The 12,563-nt window shown below is 41.9% G+C and overlaps 1 protein-coding gene across 1 annotated transcript in view; it reads left to right on the forward strand.

Moving 5' to 3' along the window:
* LOC134000590 (latent-transforming growth factor beta-binding protein 2-like) overlaps window positions 1-12,563 on the forward strand; it is an 82,041-nt gene that overhangs the window by 36,166 nt on the left and 33,312 nt on the right. Inside the window, exons 6-9 of the mRNA XM_062439977.1 lie at window positions 322-519; window positions 2,180-2,463; window positions 3,664-3,766; window positions 11,486-11,560. Coding sequence (XP_062295961.1) covers window positions 322-519; window positions 2,180-2,463; window positions 3,664-3,766; window positions 11,486-11,560 — 660 coding nt within the window. The remainder of the gene's footprint in view (window positions 1-321; window positions 520-2,179; window positions 2,464-3,663; window positions 3,767-11,485; window positions 11,561-12,563) is intronic.

A 12,563-nucleotide genomic window follows, 5' to 3' on the forward strand; every position in this document is an offset into this window, starting at 1 on the left:
TCAGGAAAAAGTTAAAACTTTATCAACATCATGTGGAATGAGGTGTCTAGTATAGCCAGAATACAGAACAGCAGGACCATTGCTAACTGTTGCAAATAAAGCTTGTCCACATGAAGCCTCAGCACATGCCCTTCCTATTAGGACTACCCCTTCTGTTTCTTATTATTGCTATGGATCCCTGTGTATGAGGATGCATAAATCTGTGCAATTAAATGTGGCTTGTTGCTTACGCTCACTAATCTCTCACTTGCAATAAACTCTCCATCTTTTTCTCTTTACCTTTGACACACCCACCACTCCCGTTCACCTTCTTCTCTGCAGTCTTCTGTCAGATCCCCTGTCTTAATGGAGGACGATGCGTCGGCAGGGATGTGTGCTGGTGTCCGTCAAACTCAACAGGGAAGTTTTGCCACCTGCCAGCCCCGCCTCCTGCCAGACCACCGTCTCACGGCATCAGTCACTCAGGGCCAAAATCTCCATCCCAGTCCATGTACACTCTACCACTGTCCAATCAACAAGGTAAGCAAACAATGCTGTAGCCCATAGGAGGGCAGTCTTTGTCCTCCTACTGACCTCTTTTTAGGCCTAGTTACACCAGTGAGTGGTACAGCAAAATTCATCTACTACTTTTGGAGCCAGTTGGCGAACTACTGTAGCTGGCAAGTTAGCATTAACAGCGAATCAGTCACAACAGCTCCCCAAGTTTCTTTTTATTTTCACTGTAATGTGCCGTTTATTTCCTCTGGCATTTTGCTCTGGGGATTGTACATGTTGAAGAGGGAGAAAAAGCTCTCATGGTGACCTAATTGTCAGCAAGTAAGCTTGTCTGATGTGAACTTGATTCCTGTCTCATAACTGTTTAACTGTTTTTGAACCATTCCTTTAATGTAGAGCTGTTTGTACTTGTGTATACTAGTGAACACAGCTATAAAGCGATCGTAGCCTCTTACATTTTGGAGTCTTGGCTCTTCCTTCCACCAACGGTCAGCACTGTCCAAACAGCTTTCTACTTGTCAATGCCGCTAGTTTGCCAAAACTGAACTTTGATGCAAAATATTTACTTCTAAATCAATTCCAGTGATTGATTGATTTTGCCAGTAAATTTCACTGTTTTAAATACTGATGTGATGAGATCTTTATTCCTTGCAAAATGCTCCACTTCTCCGTATGATCACAGTTCTTCTTTATATGCGCCCAAGGTTACTCTTCGATTTTCGGCACTGTTTACTTTGTAGTGCTCTTGTCTTTGCGGGCCAGCAGTGGAGGTAAGACTCTATTTTGAGCAGAATAAGTAATGGATGACTCAGTGGAAGTCCTCAAATTGTTCGCACAATGCTGCTTTTATCAGACAGAAGTGGATATTAAAAACAGGACAAGGCAACATCATGAAGTTGTAAGAAGAAATATAAAAGAGAAAGATTTGCTCACTTTCCATTTCTCCTGGTATCATTTTTTAATTTCCTCCTTAAGTCTCGTTCAGCATTTCACCCTGTCTAACACTAAGTAAAAGCAGAAGGTCTGTCTTAGATAATTTAAAAGTTGATCCATCATCCATTTGGAATTAAATTACATGAATACTCATAATTAAATGACGTGAGTCAATAGGTCCATATTTTCATGTCACAGCAAAGAAATTATCCTTCTTGTCCGTATGTTTTATATATGCACAGAGGCAATTTAAGGCCCAAAACTCTTGATAGGGTTTATTTCTTCTCCTTGGACTCTCCCTGCTGTCTGTCTGTGAGACTATGATTCATGACAGTGGGTCAGGATTCTGGGAAACAGCCCTGGCACTCCCTGAAGATAGATGCTTCCCCTCTGTCAGAAGGACAAAAGAGCTCATTCTGCACATTGCAACATCTTCTCAGCTTCTCAGCAAATCTGTTTTTGGTCTTTAAGATGATTTGATTTAAACCATAGTATCCAAAACTGTTTGTGTTGTTGTTTTGTAGTATCTTAATAGTGTCTTCGCTGCCGGGAATTCCCCATGAAGATCTCATAACTCGATGATGAAATGTGTCTTGAACAAGTTTGTGCAGGATGTTCGCTCATTAGCTGTTAAACTGCAGCATGTGCATGCACCTTTCATCCCTTCGCTCAAGATGCCTCTACTTAAGTAATAAAAAATTAAATAATAAAGCATCTGTATTATATAAACTGTGTATCGCCATTCCACCAGCGTCTCTCCATCCATCCTTGGTGAACGTCCACATTCAGCACCCTCCAGAGGCTGAGGTCCAGGTCCATCAAGTAGCCCGCGTCCAGCCTGGGCAGAGATCGACCACAACAGAAGGGGCTCACTCTGTCCAGCAGCGCTCCCAACCTGGGAATGGACATGAACCCACCAATGATCATAGTAGCAGACACATACACAACAATGGCAACGGCCATGGCCATGCCCGACCACACAACCGTCAGAATGGACATGTGGGAAGATGCTTTCAGGAAACAGTCGACGGACAGGTATTGTGTTAAGTCATTAAAACAGTCATTATTAACTAATCTAAGCCACCTGGAGTATCATGGTCCATTGTGGGTGTTGAAACCAGTGAGAGAAAGTGTTGTTTTACCACCACAGGTATCATTATGTTCATATCACCTTCTCTGATAGCGGCTGTCCCAAACAGGAAGTGGCCCTGTGGCTATGATTTATGTCATGTTTAGGATTTATGAGGTCTGACCACACTGGTCATCTCATGTTCCACCATTTCCCCAACATATGCATGTTATGAGTTCAGAGGACAAAGGTTAAGTTTGAAATCCAGCCCATGTGCTCCGTCCTCATGTATCTCATATGGGAAGAGTTTGTTGTCTGTGTTGTACAGTACAGTATGGCACATAATGCAGATTTACTGCCCTTTACCTGGTGAGGATAAAGTATGTATGTCACAACAGACATGTATTTCAGGCAAAAAGAAGTGAGTAAGAGGAAAGACTTAAGTGGAAGTGTGGGAGCTTTGCTAATCTTAATTTTAATCTTAGGCTTGAGAAATGGGCTCAGAACCCCATTTGTTTGCTTGGCTGTGATAAGGTGTCATGTTTGATTCATATCCTTTAGGTCTGCAGTTAAAACAACACAATGATCGACGTAGAGCTGTTTTCGCATTATTTTTTGAATAAGTTTGCATGTGCTAGACTATAGTTCCCATTTTGTCTACTCTGATTTCATGGAGAGCTTGAAATGAAACCTTCCAGTCAGTAATTTTTCAGAACCCAAATAGAACTGCCACAGACAAGGAGCATACAAAAGCTTTAGCCTGCAGTTTTCCCTTTTCTCTTGCCAGTATACCAGTTTGGTGTTCTGAACAAGAATGTCCTCTCTGTTGCCTCTTGAGTTTCATAAATCTCTACTGGCCAAAAATCCAATAAGTAAAGTCTGATAGACATCTCTCACAATTAGCCAAGTGCCTTAATGAGGCATGCCAGGAGGTTCATAGTTGTTCCTGAAACTCAGTTTTTATGTCCTTCTCCAACTAACTAGTCTCAGATGTGTCTAGTTCACTCTGTCCTTGCAAATAGGTACACACGCACAGTCTGACACAAACACACACATTTTGAACTTGCCAGTGCACAGGCATTTGTACACATACAAGCACAAACATGTAACATTCATTCTCAAAACTCATTTCTTAAATGTAACACAGATATGTGTTGTTGTTGTAGTGTGGCAAGCCTCTGCCAGGCCTAACCAAACAGGATGATTGCTGTGGAAGTGTGGGCGCCTCCTGGGGTCTTAACAAGTGCCAAAAGTGTCCAACCAAACCAGGTAAGCCCTCTGGACTAAAGCCATCAGATCAGAGCATTTTTTTGTGCATACTTAAATCTAATCTATTTCTAATCTGGTCTAATTCTGTTGGCATTCTTTTGTGTTGTGCTATTGGTATGTTGATCTCTTGGTATTCTTGTCTTGTCATGCACATTTGTTCAAAACAGCAAGACGCAGCTGGGCTCTGCTTTCTTTTCTAGGTAAAGTTTAGAATTCTGAGTACTGTATATTAAGAATGTTTAGTTAGTGATGGCTGTTATATTCGCCAGCAGCAGTTGTTTATGCTTGGTGGATATTTACAGCATTTATCACAGACCTAAACAATACTGATGACTGATGACGATCAACGCACAGCAGTTTGATTAGATTCTTGAACTCCTCTGAGGCGGCTGTGTGATTTGACTATGCACTGTGCGAGTTGTAAAATGAAGCCGTTTTCGCTTCCATTAAACCAAAATTGGGAAACAAATGAAAACACATTTAGCATGAAGATGAGAGCCTGGTAGAAGTACCACCCACCCTTCATGGCAGAGTGAGCCAGCGTTGCCTTGGAACAGTAAGGAAATGAACAGCAGCAGTTCAACAGCTTCCCAACCAAACCCCGCAGGCTGGGTGGGTAGTGACATCCCACACTGTGGATGGAGACTCTGACTTGGGCCTGACAGTGCTGTTTGATTATGTCCCTGCACTGGCCCAGAAGGACTTAATATGCAGCTATGGGGGCACGTGCGGATTCTTTGCTGTCATTCGTTTCCTGTTGCTCTTAATTTTACTATGGCCTTACCCGCAGATGTCAATTGGCTGTTTAATGTCATCAGATCTTAATCGGAAGCAGACATCATCCCTCTCTCTCTCTCCACCATCTATCATAGTTGCTGATCTATTCCTTTTTCTCCTGCTCTCTTTCTCCCTCGGTATGCCAGATTCCTGCTCTTCCTAAATCCCCAGCACGATCTCTTTTGGCTCCCAGATGTTTTACTCTTCTCTTTTCTTTGAAGTTCATGGGAGAAATAGAGTGGATGCTCTGTTCGCTCATCTTAATGGTTGTTTTGGGGGGCAGCATACTGTAAGCCTGGGTCCCAGGTCACACGCAGCCAGGGGAGAATGGATAGAGAATGAAAGAGAGGAAAAATGAAGTCAAAATGAAGTCATGTACTATGTCCCAGAAGTCTTGGAGGGAGCTTTAATAAGAGAAATGCTTTGAATTCCTCTAGAGTGTTATTGTTCTCATTTTAGACACTTGGCTACATCTTGAATCTACATTCCTCTCTCATTGGCGTAGATGTTCGCTGTCTTACGTGTTTGACAGGAATGATATGCAACCTGGAGACTATGGCCCCTGAAAAATTATGCTGTTTCTTTTATTTCATTGTGAATGGGTCAGTCATCGGCTTGCAATGTGGGTAAAAGGCATATAGATTTATAAGAGTCTCCTGTGTCTCTTGTTGAGTATGTGATAATGATGTCATGAAAGCCCAGTTTGTGTTTGGGGTTGTAACACTACCATTGGTCAGTTTATAGCTGGTTACAAAAAGCATTGTTGATTGAGAGCAAGCATCGCTACTTTATTTATTTTATAGCATCTACTGAGGATGCCAATATGACCACAGTTTAATAGCTACTTCTGTTGCAGACAGGATATTTTAGAAGTCTTGATTTACTTAAAATATCTCTTTATTATCCCATTTTAGGCCCAGTCAGGCACTGTCAGTATATTTGTATCAGCCTAGCATGATAAAGTGAATGATACTGTATTAACGGATAAGCAGCACAGGACTTTTCAAATAACAAACTCATAATAAGTCCTGTTGTTGCAGTGTGTCTCTGTGACGACATTATATAGCCGGGTATTATTTGTTATTATACACTAAGGACTTTATGTCACTGTTGTGGCAATAGGGGTGGAGAATATTTATGTGTTTGTATGTGTATGTATATGTGAAGGAAGCTGACGTTATGGAGGCATGAATGCCAGCTTGCCTCATCTCAGTGGGAGCCGAAGCCCCATAGGAGTCAATGCCTTTATAAGTCACATGCTGAGGATTCCTGCCCTGTAATGAGATCCAGATCAACCAGAACAGGCTGAAGTCAACTGCTTCACTCTGGTTCTGATGATGAGGTGGAGTGGAAAACAACTTGCATTGGATTTCTGAACTAGTTTGTCGTAAAATTGTATTTTGAATAGGTGGGAAAGGCCTTTTTGTGTATGCAAGTCCCATAAGCACACTGTAGAAACTGAATCCGCTGAGTTACTGACAGGAATATAATCCTTGAAAAGCAGAAAGAATCAGGATAGTGTTGTTTGTGCAATGGTTGGGATGACTTTGGGATACATTTCTTTCAGTAATCTCAGGTTCTCTTAGCCAGCTGAAGGCCTTTTGCTATGGCCCGAGTCTGACCCATACTATAGTGTTGGCATGACTGTATAATTGTCTTGGCAGCCCCTCCTCACTGTGCGTTTCACAGCTAATGGAATTCCATAAACCGTTTGTCTCCCCATCTGTCATTGCTGGGCAGCTTCCCTCTTTCTGACTCTCCCTGTCTGAGATGCTGGGAGGCTTCCCAGGGAGCCAGATCAGAAGTCCCTAGGGCATGTAAGCACCACACCCACAGGAGCTTTGGCTTCCTCTAACTCTACCTCCCTGGGTCAACAAGGTCATCATGATGTCACTGCCCCGCCCTCTATTCCACCTCTTTTCTCTATCTGTGGGAGTTGTCTGCCTGTTTCGCTCCCTCCCCTACACTCTCTGTCTCTGTGTAATGAGGACACTATTCTTCATGAGGTTTAGATCAATAAAGTCAGATGAGGCAAAGAAGCAGGGGGGCCCACAGAGCTCCACGACTTCCAGATCTTCCCACATGAACTCATCCCTTACAAATCTCCCATCTATTCCAAAGACATTTGATCTGACATTCATCAAGGGGCCAAGGCCTGCGCTTATTGCTTTTTATTAGCACTGATCAAACATGAACACTTGTTAATGACCAACAAAAACCAGAGATGCAATGGCTTTGCCTCAGAAATAGGCAGCAGGAAAACAGATGCATTGGAACAGCTCCACAGGAGTTTCTTGTGCTGATTAGATAGAGATGTCACATCATTTTGACAACATTTGATTCATTGATGTTGACTTAGTGTTATCCGTTCACGACTAGAATGATGGAATCTATTAGCTGGGCAGCAGTGTGGCTAATCAGGGCCGAGGAGGCCTTACCACTACAAGAAATAAACCTCAGTTGGAGGCATATGGTTATGAAATTTGTGTTGCATTTTTTAATTGGATACAAGCTAAGTTAAGCACATTTTTATTGGGAATGTTCCGTGGCATGCCTTCTTTTGGATCCTGCCCAGGTGGTTAATATTCCACAGTGAATTGGAGATTATAGAAGAATGTGGGTCTGTTTTAAATGTGTGTTTGATGCGGGTTACACTGCCATCAGCATCTTGGAGGAGGGCGTTAAGTAAAATTGTCAAACTACAAACAGAGATGTAAAACGCATACTTTCGTGAATAGAAACAATGAAAAATATGTTTTGAGTAAAGATTTAATGTTGCAGAAAAATGAAATAATCTCCTCATCAAAGCTTGTTTGCTGTTGCTTCACATCTGCCATGTGTTGGTGCTGTTGGTAAAATGTGCCGAGATTGTTCATGATTGAGCAAAAACACAAAGATTGATTTTGCATCTGTATCAGTAGAAGGATGTTGATATGTGTCTGGTGTCCTATCTGATTAACTTTAGCTACACAAGCAGGGACACATTATTTACAGGGCCTGCGATATGGAGCGTGCCTGAATGGCAAATGATGCACATGCTAAGGAGCCACTCTGGTTTGAAAGTAAATGACTTCCTTTTAAGCTGTTTGCTCCAATCAAGCATTGGCTTTAAGGCCAAGGAGATATGGCTTTGCCATCTTAGAGACTCAAAAGACCTGAAATCCACTGCAGTGATTAAAGAGCTCTGGTTTTCTCTGTGTGGCACCAGTTTGTCCCATGGAGGCATGTCAGGAAATACATTTCTGGAAAGGGTCCTGAGGAGGTCTTGGCTTGGGTATTGGTTACTTTCCTACAGAGTGGCCTCCAATGAAATGGAATGGAAGACTGTCTCCTTTTCCCGTCCTGTGGATGGCATCAGTCTGTCTTCTCTCCTGTCTCCAATGTATTCTCAGGTTTTCCAGCCAGTTAAGGCTAGAAGCCCAACACTGAGGTTGCCTCTCAGAGAGGTCCTTGTGGATACTGGTGAAGGGCTCCGAGCCCATGTGATTGATGGTCCAGACCTCTCAATAGACTTCTCTTAGAAGAGGAGCTCCCGGGCTGGGTGGTCCATAGAATGATTGCACCAAATTACCAATCAAACATTTCTGTACAGTTGACTATAACTCTCCTGTTTCTCAGCCTCCTGCCTCCTTCTGTCTTGACTTTCATTTCACATAAGCTAACTTCACTTTCACATTGGAGATAGATTTATTCAGATTTCATTTAGAAGAGCACCATCAATCAAGAAGCTCCAATGAATTTGAATTACACTTTACAGGTCAGGGAATTCAAGCAAATATTATTGAATAGTCGCCAGTGGAATGCACAAAACAATTGAATGGAGATGGACAATAAATTAGTGAGGGGTGACCAAGTCTTTTGTTGAACAGGGCTAAATGGATAGACAACAAATGGAAGTTTCTGTCTGTACCCTCAGTGGATACAGACCAGTCTGGTCTACACTCTTTGTAACCAAGGGTGACACTAATGATGCGCAGCTTGAGCTCACTCTTGCAAGCCAGTGCCTGTGTAACTCTACACAAATGTTTTCTGTACAAATGTCTTTAGAAGCCAGCATGAGAACAGACGCATCATTAAATTATCTGAGAATAATTAGAATACAGAAGTTCTGAGCTTTTGTGTGACAGTAAAAACCACATGGCCAAGTTGTCACTCATTTAAAGTCCTGGTGATAATCATCATTTCTTGATGTAAATGTTCAGATTAGCTGGTCCAGTAAACAAAGACTCAGCTACAGGGGGATTTATCAAACTTTGCTTCAAAACTACAAAATTGATTACTAATTCAAACAGACGACACTCTCTGCATTGTACAGTAAATGTAACAAACATAAGGCTTTTGGAGGGCTCTTATCAACCTCTGTATGCTGACTTTCAGCAGCTGGTTTTTAAGCTTTGCTGCAAACATGTTGCCCCCAGGGAACAATAAAGAGTTACTTAACTAAACTCTGATAACAAGCATTTCTAGGTCTAAGATGCACACAAGGAAATGTTCAAATTACATCCTATGTGCAAATAAAGTTTTATGAATGTACACTGTAAATGAGTATGGTACGTCCGGAAACATGCCAGCTTTACATCACTAGACAAGCAGTTTTGAAATGAGCTGTGTCTCAGATTCATGTTGAAGTTGTTACAGACTGCAGAGGTCCTCTCCTCCCTGCTAATAAGCTTTATTGAGACTCCCGGACCTCCCCCACTGGGCTTCCCTTGGCATGTGCGCCCTGCTGTCACTCAGGCCAGACTTTCCCTGATCCCATCGCTGCAGGAGGGTGTGCCCACCGTCCTACCACAACAGCTCATTACTCAGAAACTTTTGAGGGGGATTAGGAGGGTGTGGAGGAAGATGAGGAGGTGAGCAGACAGGAACAGGAGCGTCACATTGACACAGTTTCCCCCTTTTCCCGTCGCCCCCTTAATGTTGACCCACTTCTGCTCTGTCAACCCTCAGGTACATCGACCATGCCTGTTCCACTGGGTCACAGCATGACCAAAACATAACTCAGCTTCCAGGACTTATGTTCCCAGAAAGCTTCCATGTGGCACACATTCCAGTCACTCCTGGGAAAATGACACAAACTCATGACTGATTGCTGGGTTATGTATTAACTTGATACATTTACAGGATTGCTGTGTTGGTACCTTGACCAATCAAAAGCCATCAACGTTTTTTATTTGGTCACTCAGTTTGGAGCATCATACATCTAATTCTTTCCAATTACCAACATGTTGAAAAAAAGAAAATGTATTAAGCTTCTGAAACAAACGCTGGTGGTTCATTGTTTACTATCACTTTCAATGGCTATTGTAATAGATGACTGAAGAAGACAGATAAAGATTTGAGTCCAAAAGGAATGACAAACTTCAGAAAATCTTCCCATTTGTCCACAGTCATTCCATACCAGAGCTTTTTGTCAATCAATAGATCAAAACTCTTGTCAGAGTCTGTTGGAGTCCTGGTCCCAAACAGTGCAACCAATCTTCCTTTCCAAGACCACTTTGCAAAGGGGAGAGCTGTGATTTCTTTGCTGGCAAGGAAGCTGTGACTGTAGTTTCTTGCATGTGTCACCTCTGTTTTCAACCCATTGTCGCTGTGGCAGCAACGCTGTTAAATCGTATTTTTTCTGGTAATGATATAAATCCAAAGTTATTTGTTAGTCGACACTCTCATTTGTTCCTGTTTCCTATGAGTGGAAATTGGATGGTAATGCAACTTTCAGTTTTCTAATATTGTAGTATAAAGATGTGTAACATATTGGGCTATGATATGAATGCCTTATTCCCTCTGTATTTATGTGGGAAGAGTACAAAACAGAATCATTTCTATCATGACCAAGAAGAAAGATCAAAGAAGTTCTGCCATCATTGCTTTAATTTCTCTGAGATTGGTCATCTGGATTGACTGTAACTGTGAGAAACAGTTCCACCATGCTAATATGTCTTTACCTAAATGCAAACATTCCCCCCAAAATCACAATTTGGATCTCCTCCTTTCAACATTATATGAGGCAGAACTCTTCATCACAGTTTATGTGATGGAAATATCTGTAACTAATAATCACCCTGTTTCTGTTCAGCATAAACAGATGAACAGACCTATAGAGCTTTTTTTCTCCCTCGCTCTGTCAAACACAGATACACACAGATGCTCTTTAAGATGAACAGAGACTTTCCCTTTGCCGCATGATAGTCACATTGACCTCCCTGTACATTTAATGGAGCATGCTGGGGCTTGACTGGGTGCCGAATGAGTAATGACACCATGTTTTCAAGCCTCTGTCACTGAACGTATGGCTGCACTGGGGCATTTACAGACATACTGTGTTATTTACTGCAGCACTTCTGTGAACCTCTAATGTATACACCTGAAGCAGACTCCATATGATTTTTATTGCTTTGGCAAAACAAGTAAAAATAAGTTTTGGACCAATCACTTTCCTGTGCGCTGTACATTAATCGTCATTCCTAGCGTGCCGTGCACAGTTAAAACATTAGTCTCTTGTTTAAGTGGATTTGCACTGTGGCTGATGATAAAGGTCAAGACTGTCATGTAGGCTTCCTCAACATATTTATGACATAAGCACTTCCTTCATCTGTCCCTGGGGATTGAGGAGAATTATAGGTAATATGATTATAAATGACGTTGAGTGTTATCGTTACATTCTGCTGGATGGCAGTGCTGTCTTATAAATGTAGTTGATGGGGATCCATTTCCATACACTCACTCTGGAGTCCCAACGGGGTCCCAGCTGTGGTCCCCTCATTTTTCCTCTTGCCAAGATGCTCACATCTGTAAGTTATATGGTCCCCTCCTAATGCCGAGCTCCTTCTTCTTCATCACAGAGGGAGATCTGTGATGAATGCAATGCTTTTTGACAGAGAGGCACTATGCTGTAAGATCATTTTGCTCCTCTAAAGCTCTGCTTTCTCTTTCTGTTTGCAGCCTACGCAGTGATTGCAAATGGCCAAGTGGAATGTTCCAAAGGTTACAAAAGGATGAATCTGACACACTGTCAAGGTAAGCTATAAAATACGTTGAAGGATGCTTACAGTATAAATGTATATGATTTAACCCTCTGCATATTTTAATAGGTAGAGTATCCATCACAAAAACATAACATTACTGAGTTTTATTAAATATAATGGCATAGATGTGAAATAAATAGTTACTACCCATATGTTTTCATGCATACCTGAACCCCTGAGGACTTCTATAAAAGCATTACTTGCTGTACGTCTGGCTCCTATGGGAACCAGGTCAAGACTACAATTAGCCTTGCTCCAAGGTCAGAGTTCAGCAGCCAATAAGAACATGGGACTGTTGTCTTAATTGGTCTTTGGGGTTCTAAGTGGAGAATAGTACGGCAGGCTGTGATTACAGTAAAAGAGACGCTCTAAGTGTTTTTCAGGTTGCAGACTTGTTTGTTGCTCAGCCTCCATAAATGTACCAGCAGGAGAAAAGCTGTATGACTGCCAGTTCACCATCCATCTGTATATTAAAACAAACTCAGGTCATTCCTGAACATACACTGTGTTTTCTTCTATCACAAAATCCCAGAGGTGGGTAGATGTCAGCTTGCTGCCAGTTCATGAAGCAGTAACCACCCACAGTGTCAACTCTGTACACAGTCATCAACTAGAGAATCCAGACCATTTACATTTGTTAGTGCTGTTAGTATACAACACCAGAATTAATCGACATGAACAAAATAACCTTGGCTCAAAGATATAACAAAAATGTGCTGCTTAATCTGTGAACACAACAAAGCACAGACAGCAGATGCTGGGACATTGAATAACAAAATGTAGCTTTACTTACAGCCTACTTGTTTAAACTCTGTCAATTGTAGCTGGGATTTATGGGTCCTCTTGATACCCAGTAACTTGATTGATGGTGTCATAATCCAAAGGCCAATGATTACTGAAGCCTATGGAGTGTAACAACAACAGTGGTCAGCTTTGACTACATCTGTAACAGGCCTCATCCAGTAGTTCAGCAAGTTCAACATTTTTTCTGATCT

The sequence above is a fragment of the Scomber scombrus genome, chromosome 19 (genome assembly GCF_963691925.1).
Source record: "Scomber scombrus chromosome 19, fScoSco1.1, whole genome shotgun sequence".
Taxonomy (NCBI): domain Eukaryota; kingdom Metazoa; phylum Chordata; class Actinopteri; order Scombriformes; family Scombridae; genus Scomber; species Scomber scombrus.